The 24,393-nt window shown below is 42.7% G+C and overlaps 1 protein-coding gene and 1 long non-coding RNA gene across 7 annotated transcripts in view; one reads left to right on the forward strand and one right to left on the reverse strand.

Annotated features, from left to right (window-relative positions):
* RASSF3 (Ras association domain family member 3) overlaps nucleotides 1–24,393 on the forward strand; it is a 140,113-nt gene that overhangs the window by 86,962 nt on the left and 28,758 nt on the right. Inside the window, exon 2 of one of the 5 annotated variants that reach the window (XM_075931012.1) lies at nucleotides 19,605–19,707. The exons of the other annotated variants lie outside the window; for them this stretch is intronic. Coding sequence (XP_075787127.1) covers nucleotides 19,618–19,707 — 90 coding nt within the window. The 5' untranslated portion in view covers nucleotides 19,605–19,617. The remainder of the gene's footprint in view (nucleotides 1–19,604; nucleotides 19,708–24,393) is intronic. 5 annotated transcript variants of the gene reach the window in all.
* On the reverse strand, nucleotides 3,389–8,854 carry LOC112546954 (uncharacterized). Of its 2 annotated transcripts, none has more exons than XR_003090686.2 (3): nucleotides 8,762–8,854; nucleotides 8,194–8,397; nucleotides 3,389–3,607 (listed from the first exon to the last, which is right to left on the reverse strand). It is a non-coding gene; the product is annotated as an uncharacterized LOC112546954 (long non-coding RNA). The 2 variants fall into 2 exon arrangements; XR_012904457.1 differs by having other exon boundaries at nucleotides 8,651–8,785.

Genomic DNA, 24,393 nt, shown 5'->3' on the forward strand with positions numbered 1-24,393 from the left:
GCTTTTCGTTTATGGAACGAAATGAGTGGTTTCAACTTCACTTAAATTTAGTAACACTCTTTTTCGCAAAGCCCTACCAAAGCACAAGCTATATCTTGCACTCTTCACCTGTCTTGGATGCTATAGTTGTTCAAACATAATTCAGCATTTACATTGGAATAATGTATTTGCTAATAAACGTTTAGTGCAAAAATCTTGGATTTATTTTTTTAAACCCTGCAGGTGGGTGGGTGTTTTTGTTGGGGAGGGGACATAAGTGAAATAGGTAAAGGATAGAGGAAGTATTTTGCATACTTGTTGAAAGGACTACATACTACATCATTTTAGTTTTACATAAAATGTTAACGCTAGAGCCATCTGTCATTATTTTTGCATTCGTAGATTTGTGCTTTAGTCAAGTTCTAAATTGATAAAGTAAGGCTTAAAAAAGAGTGTTGTCCATCCTTACTCTTGGGAAGACAACTTTAGTGCCACTGATACTATTGTAGTGACAACAGACCTAACTGGTCTCAATGTTTACTACTATGTTGTTTAGAATTCCGTGGGCAACGGTGAAACTGACAAAATTCTCAGTTCAGTTTCACTCTGCTGTCTGCTCTGTATAGAGCCATAGGCTTCATCCTCACTGGTAGCTGGTGTTGGTTAGGGAGTATTGGATTATTTGGTACATTAGTTGCCAATAGGCTGATGGAGAGGTTACTACAGTCACAGACTCTTTTTTAAAGGTTTCAACTAGGGATGTTAATTAGTAACGGGTTACATAGTTACCTGGTAAGCTGCCCCAGCCCCGCTTAGCCCCCTGCGCGGGGCTGCTGGCTCCCAGCTCGTGTGGAGGACTGGGGACCATGGCAGCAGCCCACATACGGGGCCAGGAGCAGCTGGGCTGGAATGCTCCCTGCCTATGGTGAAGGCTACTAGTCTAGCCTAACCCTAGTGGGGGAGGGGTGGGAGTGGGGGTGGTGGCGCGCGCTTCATTCCTGATAGAGCAGGCCCCCTCCCTCTGCGTTTAACCATTAAAACCAATTAAATGGAATTTTACATTCCTAATTTCAACTAAATAGAGGGGAAAAGGGAAGTTGTTTGGGGTCTCTTCCCTTGCCCCCCTCATCTCTTTCCCGTTTTTTTTCCTCATTGGACCAGGGAATCAAAGGTTGGAGAAAATCAAACCAAAACATTTTAATTTTGCTTTGTATTGAACATTATTATTTCTTTTGTTGTAAAATAAAAAAATTACAGAGATTTTGAGAGAAACAACTTTTGTTTTGCCCAGTATTTTTTCAGGAAAATACTGATGAAATTTTTTTTACCTATTTTTACCTGGGTAAGAACTATTAAATAACATCATCCCTTCTCTTGAGAGGGAGAAGACAAAAATTAAGTTATGGCACTGCTCATAACCAGGATCTTTTAGAATGATTTAGTTTGAACTAATACTGTAATTATCTGGAAGAGCTTAATTTTATAAAGTATAAAATGATCTGTGCTTGTACGATGATTAAAGCTAGTGTCTATCCCAGGGTTCCCAACCTATGGGTTGGGACCCAGATATGGTTCGCCATTACATTTCAAAAGGGTCGCCATGTGGCTCTTAAGGAGCCATTCACACTTTTTTTTTTTAATTGACGTGGGTCACCAAGTCTTCCTGAAGTGTCAAAATGAGTCCACATCTAGAAAAGGTTGGGAACTGCTGGTCTGTCTTGATAACATTTAAACAGTAACTGCAGAGAATAAAAGTGTTTTGTTTTGTGTTTCTGTCTCGCTCTCTTACTCCCCCTTTTTGTTCTGACAATTCTCTGAAGTTGACTCTAATAGTTCTGTGTTTAAAAAAAAAAAAAAAAAAATACCCCAAACCTGCCAGCTGGTAACAAGGAACCCGATTATGAGGAGACACTTAGAGCCTTCATCTCTTAACTGACTTCACAAAGGGCCTGCCTACTCTTACGGCACTGCAGCTGTACCACTGTAGCACCTGGTGAAGACATATGTACTCTCCTTCCCCAAAAAGCAGGAGCTGTATTAACTGAAGAAGCCCTCCTGTCTATACCAGGGGTCAGGTTGGTTCAATGATGTTACTCAGGATGTGGGAAATCTAGCGTAGTTAAACCAACATACGTTTATACCGACATAAATCATCTCAACAACTTGCAGGATGAGATTTGTTGTTAACTTATTTATCCCCAGTAAGGTGTTGCTATGCAGAGGAGGAGGACCTGTGAAATGGGCTTCAATGTCTTCATTTTTAAAAAGTGCAGTGTGGTTATGCTTATCTGAATGCTTAAGCCTTGCGTCTACTCCTTGCTGAGAGATGGCTTTGGCTCTGTGCTGTGCGGACAAGACAGAGAATATCAGTTTAATGTATTTTTGGTCATATTTTCTCTGCACAGGTTTTGTGTGCGAATGGTTGTACTTAATGAGATATCTATTGGCCTGGCTTTGAAGGTGGTGCTATCACTTCCTCCTTAGATATGTGTGCATGTCGTTGTATACCTCTTTCATGGCTGTGCTTCCTTGAGATCATAAAACATTACAATGTAATTGCTTTATAGGAAAAAGTTCATTTCACTTTACAGCAGACTTTTGATTAGTTCTTGTATTGGTAAACATAAGTATGTGAGTAATTGTTAATTCTAGTTACCATTTTAATCTCAAAAGGGATGGCTATGAGTCATTATTTGCTATGCTTTTGGACTAATGCTAGGGTGAATGTTGTCATTCTTGAATGGGAGTGGCAGTGCCTGGGAAAGGAAAAAACAAAACCTTATACCGTGCTGGTAAAATGCTCACTCTTCACTTCGGTTCAGAATTTGTTTCCTAACTTTCTACATAGAATGACAGGATATTTCTTACGGTGCATAAGTGGTGTGGGGCTGAACTTGAAGCTCCTTTTATCAGAAAAGTGGTTGGTTGAAGCTGATCTTTCTCCAGCAGGTCTTTGCCATGCTCAGGCTGTAGTTCAACAAATATATGGTTTGAGACCAGATATATAAAAATTGGAGGGAAAGGGATATTGGAATATCTTAAATGGAACAATGTTTACAACTCATGTCTACATATATTGAAATTGTGTGGGAGTGAGTGGATGATTGAACTCTGAAATATTGCTATTTTTAACACGTGCACTTTTTCTTTGCTGCTGGGTTGATGTAGAAAAGTTGGATCATTTTATTTTGGGCCAGGCAAGCAATGTTGCACCACTGAGTAGAAGTTAGTCCATTCTGACACCCCCCCATTGTAGTTTTTTTAGATTCTCTGTTTATGACCTTCTAAATTCTGGGAATGTGTCCAAGTCTTTTACGCAGTCTGAAGTGCTTATCGCCTGAGACTTTTATTCTGTCCAACAGAATACACCGATCTATTTAGCAAATGCCCACACTATCACAGCTGTATGTCCAAGTAATCTCTCCCTCTTACAGAGGGTATGCAGTTACAGTTCTCCTTGCTTTTTCTTCTGATGGAAGCCTTTGGTTTTCCTTTTTTTCCTTTTGTGGATAATCTGTTTGAGTTGTAGTGTTTTTTCAGGTACCTGTTTTTTCAGGTAGTGGTGTTATATGTTACTGCTTTACTCCTCATTCAGATGAACTCTGTCCTCTTTTATATTTTGTTTTCTCTGGAGGAAAAAAAAATAATAAAGCCAATGAGCAAAAGGAACTGCTGTTGTGTTTTGCTCTGCACTTGGGGAATTAGACTTCACATTTTTATTTTAGTAAAATAATATCAAGAAAAAACATGATCTTTACTAAATACTGTCAATTAAAATGTTTAAAAAGTTTGATCTTGAAAGTCCCAAGCTCTCTAAAACTTGTTACTCTATGGAATACAAATTAGGAATGTTAAATATTGGTTAATTTAATTGTCAAGTAACCTAATGAATTTTATCAGTTTGTTGACTATTCTATAGTCTCCAGGGACGGGGCCAGCAGCCACTGTATCAGAGGCAGCAGTGCAGGGTGCCAGACAGGAGCTGGTCCAAGAGGAGAGCCTGTTTAAAAACCAGTTCCCCTTCTGGACTAGCTGTCTGTCTCCTAGTGCTGCTGCCTGTGATAAAGATGCAGCAGCATGGGGTGGCAGCAGCCACTGTCTAATGCGGGGTGAGGGAGGTGTCTAAGCTCCTGGACCTGGTGTGAGCCACGTGGCCTGCCCACCTGGTTCCTAATACACTTCAAGTGTAGATCTGCAGCAGGGGTAGGTTCTGGACCTGGTAGGAGCCAGAACTGAGCCGGGTTGCTGGCCAGTCTGCAAAAAACTTACTGGCAAGGGTGGGGGGAGGGAAATGTGTGCAGTCTATAGCCTTAACCGATAAGCTTTTGCTTATCCGTTAATTGATTACACTATTACATCAGGTCTTTAGGACATAGACTATCCTATATCAGTACATTCTCACTGGGACTGAGTGTCTGCAAGCTTGTTTTGAATACTCTCACAGTAAACTGCTGTATTTTCATATCTTAGGTCTGTCTACAATAACAGCTTTTTCAATTATTTTATTCTCATTAGGAGCAGTCATTCCACTTGAGCTCTCATAACAATGTGATGTGAATGTCTTTGACAAATGAGAAATGGTCTGACTATTGCCCATCCTCCCTAAAATTCCGTAAGTTTATTGGAGTGCAGCGGATCACCTTCCAGTGCCACATACTTGGCCTTCCTTCCCCCTAAAAAAGATCTTGCATTTCAATATCTGCTTTTTCCAGACAGAGAGTGTGCAGGACTCCCAGTTAAGCTCTGCTCTTTATTTGGGCAGAAGGCTTCTGTTGAGCCTTTTTAGGCTTTGGTGTAAGAAACATGCTTCTTCACCCAAAGCCTGACCAGATGGACAGCATTCAGAATGTCTTACCATGGGAAGGAATAGTTAGCGAAGCAAAGGGGAAGGAAGACACAGTGTACATTTATTCCCTTAAGAATTGCAAACTCCAAAGGATATAATTTTCATTTAAAAGCAGGCATCCCAATATTAAGCTTGTCTTCCCTCTCCTGGAACTGACTGCCCCCACATCTCAGCATAGTGCTATGTTTCTCTCTTCCTTCTCCCCCTCCACCCCCCATGATAATCGTTTTGTACAGCATTGGAGATGCTTCCTGAAGGACACAGTAACATTAGTAAAGGCTCTCAGGTGCAAACTGTATGGCCAGTTTCTAGCACATTTTCTGGAACAGCTTCAAAAGTTATAGACGTTTAATATTAAATAGAGAATAACACTAGGTTTGTTCGATTCTCGTGGTTGTGGGGGAAATGGAACTATTTCTTCGAGATGGGTGTCCCCATCGGTGCTCCTCATTAGGTCGGTGTGAGTGGAGATGTCATAGCAGTGTCCCTATGGCCACGCAGGTATGCACCAGCTGTCACGCGCTGTTAGGCTGCAGGCATCGTGCAGCCAGCGGCTGACTCCGGGAAGCCCGGGGCAGAGCAGCTGGGGTGCTGCCAGGTTGGTTCCCTAGTGCCGAGGGGCACATCACCCCAGACCCTTCACAGCCCCCCCCTTCCGATAGTCTGGCATATTCAATAATCCGGCACCCCCTGGGTCCTAAAGGTGCCGGATTATTGGAAGTTTAGTTATTGAGTTTTAAATAGTTAATTAATTAGTTTAAAAAAGGAAAGAAATCTTAATTAGTATAAGGGGTTTTCTTCTTTTTCTCCCAGTTAATCCCTTCCTGCTGTCTCTGACTGCTTACGCAGCCATGCCTGGATCACTTTGCTTTAAATGCTGCACCTCATATAAAGAGCATATTCCGCTTTCGGATGGTCACTCACAATGCATCCGCTGTCATGGAGAGCTGTATGTCTCTCAGAAATGCCCTCACTGTGCAAAGCTACAATCGCAGGTGCAGAAAGACAGAGATATTTGACTCAAATTATTTTTATTAGAAAACTCGCTTAGGCCAGCCTCCGATCTGGGCCAACAGCCTGAGGAACTCAAGCAGCAGGGATCCAAAAAGTGAGCCTCCTTAGCACCTCAAAGGGCTACAGCACCGAAACAGCCATCCCCGTCATGGCCAGTGCTGAGAGCAGCAGCAGCACTGCGCCTCAGCACGTATGACAACGCTTGTGTCTCTGGAGCCCCCAGCGGAGACAAACATGCGCTAAATCGCACTCTGAGGCGACAGGCTTCAAGTTGCCTGCCTCACTGGCTGCAGCACTGTCTGGCAATGATACGATCTTGCCGATGCAACACAAGGGCACAGAGCCAACTGTGTTCACTGGCGCCTCAGCTTCCACCACAGAGGTGCCCGATGAGGCACAACTGCCCTCGGCACCAAGGCATGATTCAGCGCCTCAGCCTCCATGACCCCCACTACAGCACCAGCAGCACCTGTTGGGCACTATACTCAATACAGAGACATATTAGTCTCATACACTTTTAACTCACCATTTTTACAACCTGAGTGCTCTCCCCCTATGTTAACATCACAGAGATCACTCTCTCAGGAAAGATTTTCATCTGAATCTGACAATGACTTCTCTGGTGAAAACCCCCTAGAGAAGTCTCCTTATACAGCTCAGAGTATTTACTCTCCCAGATTTGGGAATATGCCTCCATACTCTGGCAATCTGTGGGTACCTCCACCTGAGCATTATCCATATTGGCAATATTGGGACAAATGGCAATCTTACTAGAAACACCAGCAGGGCCAGAAGTGACACAGAGTTCAGTACTCCCCCTCATAAGAACGGCCGTACTGGGTCAGACCAAAGGTCCTTCTAGCCCAGTAGCCTGTCTGTCGACAGTGGCCAATACCAGGTGCCCCAGAGGGGGTGGACCGAAGGCAACGATCATGCGATTTGTCTCCTTCCATCCTTCTCCAGCCTTTGATAAACAAAGGCCAGGGACACCATTCCTACCCCCTGGCTAATAGCCATTTATGGACCTAACCTCCATGAATTTATCTAGCTCTTTTTAAAACTCTCTGTTATAGTCCTAGCCTTCACAGCCTCCTCTGGCAAGGAGGATTAACGGTGCGCTGTGTGAAGAACTTTCTTTTATTAGTTTAAAACCTGCTACCCATTAATTTTATGTGGTATCCTCTAGTTCTTATATTATGGGAACAAGTAAATAACTTTGCTTTATTCACCCTCTCCCCACCGCTCATGACTTTATATACCTCTATCATATCCCCCCCTCAGTCTCCTCTTTTCTAAACTGAAAAGTCCCAGTCGCTGTAGCCTCTCCTCATGTGGGACCCGTTCCAAACCCCTAATCATTTTAGTTGCCCTTTTCTGAAACTTTTCTAATGCCAAAATATCTTTTTAGAGGTGAGGAGACCCCATCTGTACACAGTATTTAAGATGTGGGCATACTATAGTTTTATACAGGGGCAGTAAGATATTCTTCATCTTATTTTCTATCCCTTTCTTAATTCCTAGCATCCTATTTGCTTTTTTGACTGCCGCTGCACACTGCGTGGATGTTTTCAGAGAACTATCCACAATAACTCCAAGATCTCTTTCCTGATGAGTTGTAGCTAAACTAATCATATTGTATGTATAGTTGGGGTTATTTTTTCCAATGTGCATTACTTTACACTTATCCGTATTAAATTTCATTTGCTGTTTTGTTGCCCAATCACTCAGTTTGGTGAGATCTTTTTGAAGTTCTTCACAGTCTGCTTTGGTTTTGACTATCTTGAACAGTTTGGTATCGTCTGCAAACTTTGCCACCTCACTGCTTACTCCTTTCTCTAGATCGTTTATTAATAAGTTGAATAGGATTGTTCCTAGGACTGACCCTTGGGGAACACCACTAGTTACCCCTCTCCATTCTGAAAATTTACCATTTATTCCTACCCTTTGTTTCCTGTCTTTCAACCAGTTCTCAGTCTATGAAAGGATCTTCCCTCTTATCCCATGACAACCTAATTTACACAAGAGCCTTTGGTGAGGGACCTTGTCAAAGGCTTTCTGGAAATCTAAGTATACCCTTTTGGCTACCTTATTCCCTTTGCGTCCATATCCCCTTTCCACCTCCTTTCCCTGTCCCTCTTCAGGGACCACTCTCAAAAGATCCTCTTTCAACAAGAAGTAGAGCACCTCTTACACATTGGGGCGATTGAACCAGTCCCCACACATTTTAGAGGCAAGGGATTCTACTCCCATTACTTCTTGACAGAAAAAAGATTGGGGGGTTGGAGGCACATTCTAGACCTTCGAGCACTCAAATTCGTACAGAAACAAACATTCAAGATGGTAACACTTAGTACCATATTATTGGCATTGGAAAAGAATGACTGGTTCTCGTCCCTCGACTTGCTAGATGCATACTGGATTGTGCCATCCACCCTGTCCACAGGTGTTTTCTTCGTTTTGTTGTAGATTCTCAACACCACCAATACAAAGTGCTTCCTTTCAGACTCTCTACAGCCCCAAGGGCCTTCTCAAAGATGCTGGCGGTTGTCACAGCATACCTGAGGAAACAGTGTTCTCATATTTCCTTACCTAGATGACTGCTTCCTCAAGTTGCACTCACACAATGATTCCTGCCACTCTGTCGGTCACAAAAAACCTATTCTGACACCTGGGCCTTCAGGTGAACGAAGCCAAATCGATGCTCTATCCTACACAAAAGATACAGTTTATAGGAGCAGGCCTTAATTCAACAATGGCCACCGCATCCCTACCTACAGACTGTTTTCAAAAAATTGTGGCCTCGGTAAATACCTTACGATCCAGCCCCCGCACAATAGCACTCAAACAGCCTTCAGCTGTTGGAGCATATGGCAGCGTGCAGCTTTGTAGTCGGCAACACCTGTCTGCACATGAGATGCTTACAGAGCCAGCTGGGACAGGTGTAGAAACCAATGTTCATCTGCTATCCAAAGCCCTTGCTCTTCCAGGGGTGGTAAAAGAATCCTTATAGTGGTGGCTGAACCCATAGAACTTGTGTTCCAGAGTCTCCTTCCACCCTCCAGAACCATCCATCTCCATGACGACAGATGCATGTCATACAGGATGGGGCACCCATCTATGTCAGCGTACCTGCCAGGACCTATGGTCCAGCACCGACCAGAATTTGAACATAAATATCCTAGAACTGTGGGCAGTCAGGAATGCATGCATCAAATTCCTCCCATTCATCGCCAGCAGACATGTCAGACTGTACATAGACAATGTTTCAGCAATGTTTTACAGAAATCATCAGGGTGAAGCCCAATCTCGAGCACTCTGCACAGAGGCCATAGCACTTTGGAATTGTGCCTGAAATACAACACAATTATCACTGCAGTGCATCTTTCAGGCACTCTAAATACAATGGCAGATGCACTCAGCAGAGCCCTTCCAGTTGAGCACCAGTGACAAGTGAACCTGCACATGTTGGCGGACATCTTCCACCGATGGGGTCACCCTATCATAGATCTGTTTGCCACACAGTTCAACAGTCAATGCCCCCATTCTGTTCCAGGGCAGGAATAAGCAAGGGATCAATGGGGTATGCCTTTCTCATCACATGGACATCTCATCTATTCTACGCGTTTCCTCCAATTCTCCTATTGAACAGGGTAGTTTACAAGATAAGGAGGGACAGGGCCTGTCTCATACTGATAGCACCAGCATGGCCACGCCAGCCATGGTTTCCCTTCCTAGCGACGATGTCCTGTGCCCCACCGATCCACTTACCTTGAATCAGGGATCTCCTCCTTCACTTGGGCTCCCGTGCCGCCCATCCGAACCTCCATTCACTACACCTGAAGGCATAGCTCCCGATGGTTCTCTGTCCTAGAGTTGACCTGCTCACAGCAAGTACAAACAGTTCTTCTACACAGTTGGGCGCAGAGCACCCGCATGACTTACCTTCAGAGATGGAAAAGATTCTTGATGTGGTGTTCTCGTCACCAGTTGGTTCCTTCAACATCCCCCTTACCTACCATCTTTGACTAGCTTTTGCACCTTAAACAAGCGGGCTATACAATAAGCTCCATTAAAGTTCACCTTGCGGCCCTTCGAACCAGTGGGGACCACCTCATTATTACAGTTGTCCATAAAAACTGTTTTCCTGGTAGCTATTACCTCGGCCGGACAGATAGGAGAGATTGCAGCCCTAATGGCAGATCCTCCATATACCACCTTTTTTTAAAACAAAGTCACTTTACATACCTATCCCAAATACCTTCCCAAAGTACACTCATTCTTCCATATCAACAAGACAACAAATCTTCCCACCTTCTTCCCCAAACCACACACCAACTCTTTCAAGATGAAAATGCACACCCTTGACCTGTGCTGAGCGCTATCTTTTTACCTGCAGGGAACGAGACCGTTAAGGGCATCTCCCAGACTATTTGTTTCAATAGCAAACCACAATAAGGGCCAGGCTGTCTCATTACAGAGACGCTCCCACTGGATCTCAGATTGTATTAAGCTTTGCTACGCACAGTCAGATGTGCTCTCTCCAGAGAGCATAAGGGCATGCTCAACCAGAGCCATGACTACCTTGATAGCTTTCCTCCGTAAAGTACTCATAAGAGACATCCGCAAAGCTGCCATGTGGTCCTCCGACCATACATTTGCAAAACACTACGAACTTATGCAGGGACCTCTTTCCAACTTGAAACTAGCTAAGGCAGTTCTTTCCACTACTTTTTTGCCAGATCCAAAGTCCCTTCCTCCCTAAAGAGAAATTGCTTTGTAGTTCCCTAATGTGGAGCACCCACGGGGACATCTCTCTAGAAGAAGAGGAGGTTACTCACCTCAATAGTACTGACGTTCTTCGATATGAGTGTCCACGTGGGTGCTCCACAACTCTCCCTTCTTCCCCTCTACTTTGAGATCCTGGCCTTCCCAAGCCATGGTTTTGGGGTAGAGAAGGAACTGAGGAGTGGGAGGAGAGGGCTCACGCATGTGCAATACCTTCAGCCTAACAGCGCACAGCTGCTGGTGCTTGCCTGCATGGCCCCAGGGACACTGCTATGAAATCTCTGCTCTGCAGCTCGGTGGTAGCGCTCCGACCTAATATGGAGCACCCCTAGGGACACCCATCTCAAAAAACGTCAGTTACTATTGAGGTGAGTAACCTTCTTTTTTGGCGGGAATCTAGAGGGCTCTTCGCTAGGCAAGGTACTTCTATGTGAAAGTTTGTGGTGGGTGTGTTTTTTGTTTTTTGTTGTTGTTATGAAAATAGTTTTGACTTGAGAAGGGATGAAGTCTTTGTAGGGGCCTAGGAAGCATTTGTGAGAACCCTTTTAAAAATGCAACTAACATGACAACCTGCTTTTTGGTGCAATCTGGTGTGTCTCGGAAATATCAAGAAAAATTGATCTAAAAGTGGATTTCTGAGTCCTGGACAGAAGTCACGTGGCAGCGACTACTTATCATCCCCTGCTCTGGGTACTGATATTTCTTACTTCCCGTGCTACTTATACCTCTTTCAGCATGAACACAGTGCACCTGGGAATCCTTTAACTGCTGGATAGCCTGCAATCCATTGCAAAACAATGATTTTAGAGCTGAAGCTGACCATGCACATGACACTTCATATGTTCCTAATATCAGATTGATTATAAGAATGTCACACATTTAATACGTACTTGAGAATTGCTTTCATTTACTCTTCCCATGAGAAACTCAACAACCAAGGATCTATGAAGAGAAATATTTTAAAAAAATTTTTGTAGTTAATATACCAATAAAAGCAGCAAAGTAGTATTTAAATAAAAGAGTAGGAAAATCTCCAGTCTAACTAAATTTCTGTTTCCTTTTTCACACCCATAAAACTCCAGTCTTCCTTTTATATTGGGAATATAGTTTTATTAACAAAGCTGATCAACTGCATGAAAAGACTTACAATGCAACATGACAGAGTGTAATGTTAAAGCTATAATAAAGGTCTAAACAAGGTTGATGCCTTGTTTTAAATTTTGTGGGCACCCTTTCACAAGGACTCTGATTTTAAATGTTAAGAACAATCTTCAAAGCTTAGCTTTAAAATTCTTGGTCCTAGTAATTGTACTACAATAGTTTAAGCAGATACTGTATGAGGTGCTGCATGGTTGCTGGATAGAACTTGTTTCAGGTTAGGGTGTTGTCAGACATGCATCACATTTCCATCACAGTCACCTAAGAACCCACCCCAGTAATTCATTCCGGTGCCAACTCTGTCCACACATCTATACAAAGGACATAATCACAGGACCTAACCATATAAGCCACTACATCAGAGGCTCATACAGCTGCACAGCCACCAATGTGATCTGTGCCATCAAGTGCCAGCAATGCCTCTCTGCCATGTATATTGGCCAGACTGGACTGTGTCTATGACAAAAGATAATGGACACAAATCAGATATTCAAAATGGTAATGCAGCGAAGCCTGTCGGGGAACATTTTAACTTGCCTGTGCACTCACTAATGGATCTAAAAGTGACTATCATTACAAAGCAATTTCAAAAACCACTGGAGAGAGAAGCTGCAGAACTTGGTTTCATTTACAGGTTTGACACCTGTAATCAAGGTTTGAACAAAGACCAGACTTGGATGGGCTGATACATTCCACACCCTAATGACTTAAAAAGCTAAGCACTGGGTACTTACAGCCCACTCTAACCTCAGTTAGCATGGACACACTTAATTGACAATATTTTTCCTAATTTTCCTTCTCTTTCCTTCTCCATCCCCTTTCTTTCTCTATTTATTTGTACCTTAGACCCCTTACTCCATTCATCCAAAGAAATGGGTTGTGCCCATGAAAGCTCATGATACCATCTACATTTTTGTTAGTCTCTCTAAGGTGCTACAAAACTATTTGTTGTTTTTTAAACTCTAAATAGTCAACATTGAGCAGGTGCAAACTGCAGTCTTTTCAGAGGGTTATATCTTGGCCTCATTTGGATAGATTTTTGTGAGAATGGCAAAAGGCACCCCTGACAAAAGGTGCCCTCACATAAATTTCAAGTCCTTGCTCCAAAGGATGTGTGCACTAGAGACACTAAAAGAAATGGTTACCCAAATTTTTTAACTTGGGCACAACAAAATATTTTCCCCCTACTCTGATTCTTGGAAACAGATTAACCATTTTGGCTGAATTTTTTTTCCCCTAAACAACTCTGCCTGAGACAGATGCATGGTTTTGAGAGCGTCAGCTCAAATGGTTAAGGTTTTTGGCAACGTAATATGTGACTTAAAATAGGATCTTTTGTAGGGCTAAGTGTCAGGCAACCTCAGTAATAGCCCCATAGATAGTACTCACATAAGTGTTTAAGTGTTTGCAGGATTAGGCCCACAGCATGGTTTTTCTCTCTCATATCCATTTCTGGTGATTAAGAGGCAAAGCAACTGGCTGTGTGGTTTCTTATCTTTTTTTTCTCTTATACTTTGTCCACTGAAACGTAAGGTTAATGGGATAATGGTGACCTCAAAAGCACCAAAGAGTGAGTGAGGAGGTACTAGTGGCCTGCTTTTCTTTTCTTTTCCTGCCTGCCATCCTTGAAACAGCATGCTCTCTCAAGGGTAACGTTCCTATCATCTATGCATAGGGCTGGTTTTTATTGAGCATAAGCCTTGTTCTGTACAGAATTTAATAATTGTATTTTATGTAGTTAATAAGGAAACATCTGTGTGCACAGTCAAAGTTTGGAATAATTTTAGATAGTACTGTACAGCTATTCTGTTTTTTTATTTTGGCGGGGCTGCTTTTTCCCCCACACATGGTGAAATAACAGTCCTTGGGTAAGTCATACTGGTATCAAATGCATACCTGAACTTGTTAAGCACAATTCTTGGCTGAGAACGTAACAAAGACTCCATTGTGCTGTCACACAGGAAAGCCAGTAAACACAAAAGTGGGTGAGCTCTTAAAAGACCTATTGGCTTTTCAGGCACATGTATCTGACAATGAACGAGGGAAGAGGAATAGGAAAAAAAAGAGCTAAATTTATGTCATTCCTAAATAGCCTGTTTTCAATTTCCTGTTTCAGTTTCTACTTACAAAATTTGAAAGTAAACTTCAGACTTTGGCATATGCTATTCTTTTCTCTAGGAATATGCTTAACCAACAGTTGTCTCCCCACATGCTCATTTCCAGTTAAACGATTGCCACTAATGTAAGCCGTGTGGAAAGTTGTGCCTTAGTATAACTCATGCTACCCCAAACACCATCTCATCGCCACCCTCCTAAAATGTTTAATCAGTAATTGCTAGATTACAATTCTGGTTCTTTTAGCTCACAAGTATATTCATAATAAAATCCTAATGGGATTTTATTCTTGACTAAAATGGGGAATTTAAACCTAAACCTGGAGCCTATCTAGTTGCAAAGAGAAAAAGGGAGGCCTGAGAGGAGGAACTTCAAATGTCTCCTAAGCCATTAGATTGTTCTTGTTTTTAAGAAGGAGGCTTGGTGTTTAGACTTGAAAGGTTTGTTTGGATTCAGAGGTAGCTCTGTGTTACTCCTAAATGTAAACGAGGATGGCTACCCCCTCCCCCTCATCAGTTATTAGTTTATCTTGTGAGACTGAATCAGTCTGACATTTTTACATTCCAGAGGCAAAAACAGCTATATCTAGTTAAGCTGCAAACATTAGTGGTCTTAACTAGTGTTCTGAAAAAGGTGAGTTACAATGCTAATTATTGTGGTTCTGATAATCTTGTTCAGCAACATTTTCTTAAGCAGACCAATGTAAGACCTGCTTAAGAGCTTACATTTCAAAACAAAACAAGTTCTTGAGACCTTATGGGTTAGAGATAATGCAGCTAAGTTGTGTGTTTAATTGTTAATTTTAAAGGGCTTGTCAAGTTTAGAGGGGCCAGTGGATTTTCAAAATATTCCCAGTAACCTTCAGGAGTAGTTTGCATGGTTGTTTCTAATTCCTGAAGGAATAGGAACCCCCTATATGAATAACCACGGGCTATAAGAAATGCATTTGATAATCACAGCATACGGGCTAATGACACCACCGATGTCTAAAATGCCTCTGCCTTTCTGAAACAATGTCCCCAAGGGGTAGCCGTGTTAGTCTGTAACTTTAAATACAATGAGCAGTCCTGTGGCACCTTAGAGACTAACAAATACGAGTTTTTGTGGGTTAAACCCACTTCATCAGATAAATTGGAGTAGAAATTATAGGATCCAGGGTGTATATATAAGAGCAAAAGCAATTAGCTGTCAATTACAGGACCAGTGGTTGATGAAGCTAATTGAGTCAGGCTGGATGTGTTCCATTCATAGCTTTTGATTTGTAAATGCAAATATCAAAGGCTGGGGAAATTGCCTTTGTAATACATTTACCAGTTCATATCTTGATTCAAGCCCAAGTTGATAGTGTGGGCAAGAAGAACCTTGAAGAATTCCACAAGGGTTTCAACAATTTCCACCCCACTATCAACCTTGTCCTGCACGAGTTCACACGAGATCCACTTCCTTGACACTACAGTACAAATTATTGATGGTCACATAAACACCACCCTTTGTCCTGGAAACCTACTAACCCCTATTCTTACCTACAGCCCTCTAGCTTCCTTCCAGGACACATCGCACCATCCGTTGTCTACAGCGAAGCTCTAAGATATGAATATATCTGCTCCAAACCCTGAGACCGAGACAAGCACTTAAAAGATCTTTATCATGCATTCTTAAAACATAAATATCCACCTGGGAAAGTGAGGAAACTGATTGACAGAGCCAGACAAGGACCCAAACGTCACCTACTTCAAGACAGTCCCAATAAGGAAAATAACAGAACACCGCCTACAGCCCCCAGCTTACACTCCTCCAGCACATCATTGATAATCTACAACCTATCCTGGAAAATGATCCATCACTCTCACAGACTTTGGGACACAGGCCAGTCCTCGCTTACAGACAGCCCCCAACCTGAAGCAAATACTTTCCAACAGCCACACATCACACCACGGATACACTCACCCAGGAACCTATCCCTGCAACAGACCTCATTGCCAACTCTGTCCCCACATCTATACATTACAGGACCTAGACATGTAAGCAATAACATGAGAAGCTCATACATATGAACATCCTCTAATGTGATATGTCATCAAGTGCAAGCAATGCCCCTCTGCCATGCATATTGGCCAAACTGAGCAGTCTTTGTGACATAGGATAAATAGACACAAATCAGACATGAGGGATGGTAACACAATTCTGTAGGGGAATATTTTAACCTCCCTGGACATTCAATAATGGATTTAAAAGTAGTCATTCTTCTACAAAGGAATTTTATCACTCAATTAGAGGGAAACTGCTGAACTGGAATTCATTTACAAATTTGACCGTATCAACTTGGGCTTGAATAAAGATAATTAGTTAATGTACTACAAAGGCAGTTTTCCCAGCCTTTGATAGTCACATCTTCACCTCCCACCCCCCCCCCCTCCACAAACCTATGAATGGGTCACATTCAGTGTGACTCAATTAGTTTCATTAACACTGTTCCTACAATTGACAGGTTTTACTCTGTATCCTGTAACTTCTACTCCTGCTTATTTGTTGAACTGGATTTTACTTATGAAAACTTGTAATATATTTGTTAGTCTCTAAGGTGCCACAGGACTGATTGTTGTTTCTGGAATAAGTATATCTTGTACAGATCGAACCTATGTAGTTTGGCACCTTAGGGACCTGACCTGTGCTGAATCAGAGAATTTGTCAGACCATGAAGTCAATATTCTCTATCAGCATTACCAACACTTCCACAGCTTGCTGGGCACTTAGAAGACATTTGGGGTAAATTAGAGCTAAATAACAAAACAGAACATTGAGAGCCAGGACTTGTGGCTGTAAACAAACTTTATGGTACTGTGGGAAATTTGGCCACACCCATGATGTGGACATCCGGCTAACTAAAATCATGCCATGCAACAGATACTGCCAGATGGACCAGAACATGCCAGACTAGAGCCGTTTAACCTGTATTCACTAGAAGATGACTACTGTTACAATCAGAGGTGCCCTGTGATTACGTCACGGCCATTGATGGTCATGCAGGCGGGGGCGCCAATAGCACCTTCAGCCTGGGGCGCCAGCTGCTGCAGCCGGCCTCAGTCTGCTCCTGGTTACAATTGCTCTGTAAAACTTTGCACTGTTGCTGAATCTGCTCTTTCTCCCTTTTTACCATCACAGTCGTTAGCAAACTCAATGACAGTTATCCTAGGAAACTTGAACTAATTCAAACTGTAGTAGGGTCTTTAGACGGTAGTACATCTACCTATTTGTATGCAAAGATGAAGTTTTAGGAAAGATATTTCAAGCAGACTTCTAAAACGAAATCAGATACAAAGAGTTTAATGGACAGCATTGGGAAAAAAACAAATAGTGATTACTAATCATCCCCAAGTTCCCTTGTTTGATGTTGAGGTTAAGTGGGAATACACTTGAAACTCTTAACAAAATTGCATCTGTGGTTGGGAAAATAACCGACTCATTTCATGTCCAATAAAACTGGTAGGCAAGTAGTATGAAGATACGTAAGAAGAAAAAAATCTTTAGCTCCTCATGTTGGTTCTGATCTCAAAATGTGGCTCTTTTTGACTAGTATATTTTGACTGGACACTATGAATCTTCCTTCAGCTTGCTAGCTAGACTGGAAAATATGATAGTACTGATGCTATGGTATGATTGGCTAGAAAAGTACTATTTGGTTGCCTTTAGACTTGTTAATTGTCATATAAAATATAAGTAGTGAGTTGTTAGTAAAATGTATTTGCTTGTATGTGAGCAATATAAGTAATATTTTACTGAAGCAAAAACTGGCATAGTTTGCATCTTAAAAAAATATTGTCTACAGCAGGGGTGGGCAATAATTTTTAGCCAGGGCCATCTTGGAAGGGGCGGGGCCAGGATGCTTCTGGGCTTCCCCACCCACAGACCATGATTGGTCTGGGGGTGGGGGGAGCTCCTTCCCCGCCCCCGCTCCCAATAGGCACCCATGCCCCTGGCAGGGCAGGAAGGAGCTTTACATGTTCCCCCACCCCCAGGCCCTAAATGGCCTGGGGGCGGGGGAACGGCAGGGCCTCTGCGGTCCGGATCAACCCACTTGGTGGGCTGAATTCAGCCCATGGAGGCCCTTTTGCCCATCCCTGATCTACAGCAAGATCTTTTTTTAAGATGACTTAGAGTAGCTTTGTGCTTCTGAATATGATAATTAGATATCATAGCCAGCTTGTTTCAGCTTCACACCATAACTTACATTTTATTAGAAAACATGCAACTAGTGAGGAACTCCTTTAAATCCTACTATATCTGCACATCTGTGCAATCTTTCTGTTAATAATTATGACCTTTTTCTGTACTTGACTGAGAATCAGATTCTACCACCCTTACATTGATTTGTCCCTTTACCACATGAATATTTCTATTGATTTCAAGGGAACTAAATATAGGTGAAGGACCGATTTCCGCCATCTTTTAAGAGCATCTCTTAAATTTGTACACAGTAAGGAGAGAATGAGTTTGGGTTTAAACCAAAGATTTGTATATTTCTAACTGTAATGCAATTACATGCTGAATAATGAAAAAATTATGGGAAACGTGATGTGGGTGCTAGACCGTGCATGCTCCACCATGGATCAGCCCCCAGAATGTGGTGGTTCCTCCTTGATTGGGGACTGCCACTCTGTGGACACGGTGACCATCTCCGTTCTCCTGGGCTACCTCCTCACTCTCAGTACATCGTGTTTAGCTCTCAATTCTGTCTAGATGCTGTCAAGGGCACCAAGTGACTTCCTCCTACCAGCATAGGGCTCCTCTGTCTTTGCACACCCTATGATTTCATGAAGAGCCTGCTTTTTACCACATCAGCCCACACCTCTATGGATCCTAACCTCATTCGCTCCACCCTCATAGGATTGCCCTTGGAGCCCATAGTAACATGCTTTATGATCCATCTCTTTCTGGAAATAGCATTCCTGGTTGCTATCACCTCGGCCAGATGGGTCCAGCTCATTGCCATGCAGGGAGGATCTGCCTGGATGCTATTTCACAAGGGCAAGGTCTCCTTATGACTGCACCCCAAATTCTTTCCTAAAGTGGTGTGTGAATTCTATCTCATTCAATCCATCCCCTTACCTGTGGTCCATCAGAAGCCACATGCCTCCCCCACTGACAGAGCTCTGCACTCCCTTGACATTCACCTCACCCTTGTACAGAACTAGATCCTCTGGGAAATCAGACTTTTCATTGCCATTGCAGAGAGATCAAATGGACAAGCCCTCTCTCCCCAAAGGATGTCTAAATGGGGCTCAGGGTGCAGGTTGGAATGCTATAAACGCTCCAACTGACCTCCTCCCCAGGAACTGACAGCACTTCCTACAAAAGTGCAAGCTGCCATCTCAGCCTCTCTTGCTGATAATCCCATTGCAGGACATCTGCAAGGCAATGATATTGCACTCTGTCCACACGTTTATGGTGCCCTACACCATAATTCAAGCAGCAGCAGTGGACTTGAATGTGGACCATGCAGTAATTAGGCGACTATTGTCCATTAGCATCCTCACTCCTCCACCTCTTGACTGCTTACTACTTCTGAATCATCCAACCGTGGAATACACACCTCCATAGAGACCATCACTTGAAGACAAGGAGGCTACTCCCCTATAACTGGAAGTTCTTGGAGATGTGTGGCCCCTCTCTGTATTCCACTACTCACCCACCTTCCCCTTTGTTTCAGATTCTGTTCTACAATGATAAGAGCGGAAACTGGACTAGTGTCAACCCACACTGCCCCCTTATCCTTGGCCAGGAGCATGAGGAGATGCACTACATGTGTGCAGGTAAACAGACAATGCTAGAAAACACCTCCATGTGTAAGGTGCACATATGCACCTATGTGTGGAATACAGACAGGGACCACACATCTTGAAAAATCTCCAGTTACAGGTTATTAACCTCCTCTTCTTCTATTTGGAATATTACATGCAAATAAATTCTAGTTCTGTAAATAGGCCAGACACAGTGTTTTGTGCACAAAACCAAACACATATCTTGAGTTACGGGAGTTCAGTGGTTTAGAAATCTTAACTCTTCCATCTTCTGTCTAGCTCTTTAAGGTAAGTTCCTTTTCCCCCCCTGTAAATTATAATGGTATTTGTGGATGTGGGGGTTATTATTTTACTGAGGACTTTATAAAGCATTGGCAGGGGGTTCAGGAAGCTACTTTTTTATTTTTTATTTTTTTTAAAGAAGTAAACAGAATGCTTTCATTTAAGGATGAGACTGAGGTGCGTGTGTCATTGCTTGATCATTGTCTTCAGTCCACCCCCTCTGGGGTACCTGGTGCTGGCCACTGTTGGCGGACAGGCTACTGAGCTAGATGAGCCTTTGGTCTGACCCACTACGGCCATTCTTATGTTCTTATAGCAATTTTATTGTGTCTATAAAATAATTGCTCTTGTATTGATATAAGGTAGCCGTTTGTATCAAGCCACTTTCCTTTTCTTTGCCTTTTAAGTATGTTAGCTCAATATCAAAATGCTTCTTTGGCTTTTAAAAGTAACTGTTTCTGCTTTTTTGTCAAGTTGTAGTCTTTGAGCTTTTTAAAGATACTATTACTTTTGGGTCATTCCCATGCTAATCACAGCCACTGAAACCTACACAGCCTTTAGTAGTGTGTGTTTTCATATGTATTATGATAGGCAATCACAGACATTATAAGCCTAGGCTAGAATCACATTCTAGATTGCACTACCTTACCTCTGTAATATTGGTCCTAAGGTCGACTCATTTTCAAAATGTGAAAGAATTTGCATTTTGTATAGACTCACTTCTCTTCACACCCAAAATGTATGAGCCACTGTGAGTTTCTCGTGTCTTAATTAGCTTCATAATTGAATTACCTTAAACATAAGTAGGGCTTAAGGAAAGGTGGAGTAGCAGCAGCACTTCCTTGTGACTTTAGTTTCCTGTGCATATAAATGGGGAAATTGCTGTTTGGAATGAAGAGAGAATAACCTTTTTGATCTTTGTTATAAAATCAACACGTTCTTCCCTGTGCCAGCTTGAGAACAAAGCACCTAACTTTTCGTTTCCTGGTGGCCTTTCTCCAGCACAGCAGAATAAATTGCTTTGGACTCCAGCCAATGAATCAGGTTGAGTAAGCTACTCTTTTTGCCCTCTGCAATTTTAGCAGCAGTTTCTTGGCCTTGCTTTATCAAGGAGAAAAAAATTAGATTAACCATATTTTGCTATGAAATGTCTCTTGCTTATCATTACCATATTTTATGATCTCCTCCTGCTCTCATCTTTCTTAAAACATACCAATTTACCAACCATGTTACCAACATGACTTCTGTTTCCTTCCTATTTCCTCCGAAGGGTCCTGCTTATGCTGACCCTAAGTGTCATTGGCCTCGCTCCATGTCAACAACATTTACTTATGGCTAAGACTGTGATTCTATCAGAGTCTCAGATTCTGTGATTTTTTTTTTTTTTAAGAGATGTCCACGAAAAAACCATTTTGTGCACCGTTGGTTTCCAGGTGTGGCATTAGGACAATTGCAAGCAGGGCAGTTGCTAGGGCGCCACCCCACAGGGGACCCAGCAAAGCTAAACCCCAGGTGAAGGAGCTCAGGCTTCAGCTTCAGCCCTGGATAATACGAAGTGTGGTGGGAAGAACCCACTCCTAGTTTCAGCCCCGAATCCAGCAAATCTACCACTAACCAAGGGCTCAAGCCCAAGCCTTGACATCTGTAACTTAGCTTTGTGGGACCAACTATGACATGAGTCCCAGGCAAATTGCCCTACTTGCTGCCCCGTAACACCCAACCCTGTGTACATTTCTGTGATTTATTGTTGCCTGCGTCCTGTCTGTGACTTAATAAAAATGGCTGTGTAAAAAATCATAGCCTTACTGATTCCAAATAGGACATTTCTGTTGTAATACACATGTTTTTCAATTGTGAAAGAACTCATTGCTTGTATGATTACAATTTATCATGATGAGTATGCATTAGCATACAAAACAGCAAATGTATAAAGGAGGGTTGCAAACTGGAGAGGTAAGTGTATTATGCTTTGGCTTTGCATTGATTTTTTGTTTCTGCTCAGATTTGTTTTGAAAATCAACACTGCAAACCTAATTAGACATTTACTAGACTAAAACTAGTTTATGAACATCTTTTTCTATAGAAGAAGTCTATTTGAATTAAAACATTTTCTTTCTAGATTTGATTTTTTTTAACTCCTTGTCTCCGTCTACCTTTTAGTAAATCTGTTGCTATTCTGTAACTCAGTTGGAAGTTCATTAATTCTATTACAATAAAAAATGTGTTGAGGTTTGCAAATGAGTAGCTAGTCTGTGTGTCAGATGAATGACTGTGTCTAGAGCTTTGCAAATCTGCAGACCATTTTTGTAGATACTGGATCAAATGCAGATACACATGCGCTGGGCTCTACTCACCAGTGGCACCTGGCCCACAGCATCTGGCTCAGGAAACCCAAATTGTGCAGTGTTCTCAGGGCCAGCGGCCTGGGGCTGGGTAGCAGGCTGTCCGGTATATGCTTGCTATGCTGTGCTGCTTCTTACCCAGCAGCTCATGCCCCTCTGGCAGCACCAGTGTCCCCACCATGGCCCAGCAGCACTGGCTGTGTTCCTGACCCACTGGGCTCATTGGTTAACCTTAATGGTTACACACATCTTTCCCCCCTCTTGGCCTTGGCCTCTCTGCTGCTGCCTCTGTATCAGAGACAGCAGTGGAGGTGGGAGGGGCAAGTAGGAGCCAGTGCTCACAGTGAGCTGGTTTTTAAGCACCGACTCTCAGGGAGCTGCCTACTTCCCTCCTGCTGCCCCAATGAGAGACAGCAGCTTGGGGGAAGGGGACAGGCAGCTTCATAGAAGCCGACTGGCTTAAAAGCCAGCTCCCTGCACCTATTGGTTCCCACCTGTCCCCCACCCTGGCTGTCTCTGATACTGAGGTAGGGGTACATGAGGAGCTGGCTATTTGCTTCCCATGTGCACCAGCATCTGTAGAGCTGCCTCCCCCCCACACGTGAATGTGTAAACGCTGAACATTTCAACAATTACACTTTTACCAAAATAATCACATTTTAACATCATTAATGTATAGCAAAAATAAGGGATTTAAAAGCCCCAAAAGGCAGATTTCATCATGTAACTTAATACTTCTGTAGCTGCTGTCATTATCGTTCACTTGGTAACACATTCTCCCCTATGTCAAATGATTTGGGGGTTCACATCCTCATGCAGTTAGTAATGTATACTTGTGTTTCACAATCACTAGCCTATTAGTGAGGCAGGAAGGGTTGAGACATGGGATTATGAGTTGAGAGCTAGAATTTATTCCCATCTTTACTGCAGACTGCCTGTGTAATCTTTCTTGCTGAGCTCATCACCAAAATGGGGATTACACAATAATCCCAGAGGCAGGTGTTTAATTTGCTAACATTTTTAAAGTCTTTGAATTCCTCAGGAAACAGATGCTGTAAAGTTGCTACCCACTGGGAGTTACAGTATGCCGTAACATGGGGCAAAAGTATGCAAGGTTTAGGTGCTGTCCTTTTAAATCAAGGGTGGGGAACCTCAGGCCCAGTGACCGGATGAAGTCCCTGGCTTGCCTAGATTCAGCCTCCAGCGCTCAGGGATCCACCACATTGGGGAGCCTGGAGTGCCCCTGCCACCTACCCACAGGGCTGGAGCACACAATCTCCTAGCCTGGGCCCCCCTAGGCTCTGGTGTGCGAGGGGAATGTGAGGAGTGCATTTTTCCTTCAGTCAGGGCTTCTCACTTTTCCTTCTTATTTGTGTGTGGCCTCGACTGATTTTTCTGTGTGTCAGAGGCCTCCCACACAAAAACAGTTCCCCACCTCTGTTTTAAACGTAATATTAAACTGAAAGTTCTGCTCATCTCAGGTTATAGGTAAATGTAATGCTTCTAAGGCATCTTGTCAACTTTCTGATATTGGTAATTGCACAAATATCAATCTTCGTAATAAAATAGGTTCTGATCATAGCCGTGCGCAGGGGGTGTGCCCAGCACATCCTAATGTCTCAAAAAAAGTAGCTTTGTGTTTTAATTTAATCTCATGATATGCTCTTTAATTTTAAAGTATGGATCGCTGTATTCTGCAATAAGCGCTGAATGTAGAAATGTATAGAAAGCCCGCGTTCGCTCGCAACATGTCCTTTATGATTGAGTATTCAATAAATATTCGTCTTTTAAAAAATAAAATTCCCTGGGTGCACACCCTAATGAAATGTGCTGCGCATGCCTATGGTTCTGATGTTTAATACATGTCAAACCTCTCTACTCTGGCACTGTTGGAAACTGACTGGTGTGAAACCAGAGAATTTGCTGGACCACAGGTGGTCAGTATTGTCTAGCAGTATTACCAACACTTTCACTACTTACTGGGCTCGGAGAAGACATTTAAGGGTAAATTAGAGCTAAATAACAGCACAGAACACAAAGAGCCACCACTGGTGTCTGTAAACAAACTTTATGG

Source organism: Pelodiscus sinensis, chromosome 1 (genome assembly GCF_049634645.1).
Source record: "Pelodiscus sinensis isolate JC-2024 chromosome 1, ASM4963464v1, whole genome shotgun sequence".
NCBI classification, from domain to species: Eukaryota; Metazoa; Chordata; order Testudines; family Trionychidae; genus Pelodiscus; species Pelodiscus sinensis.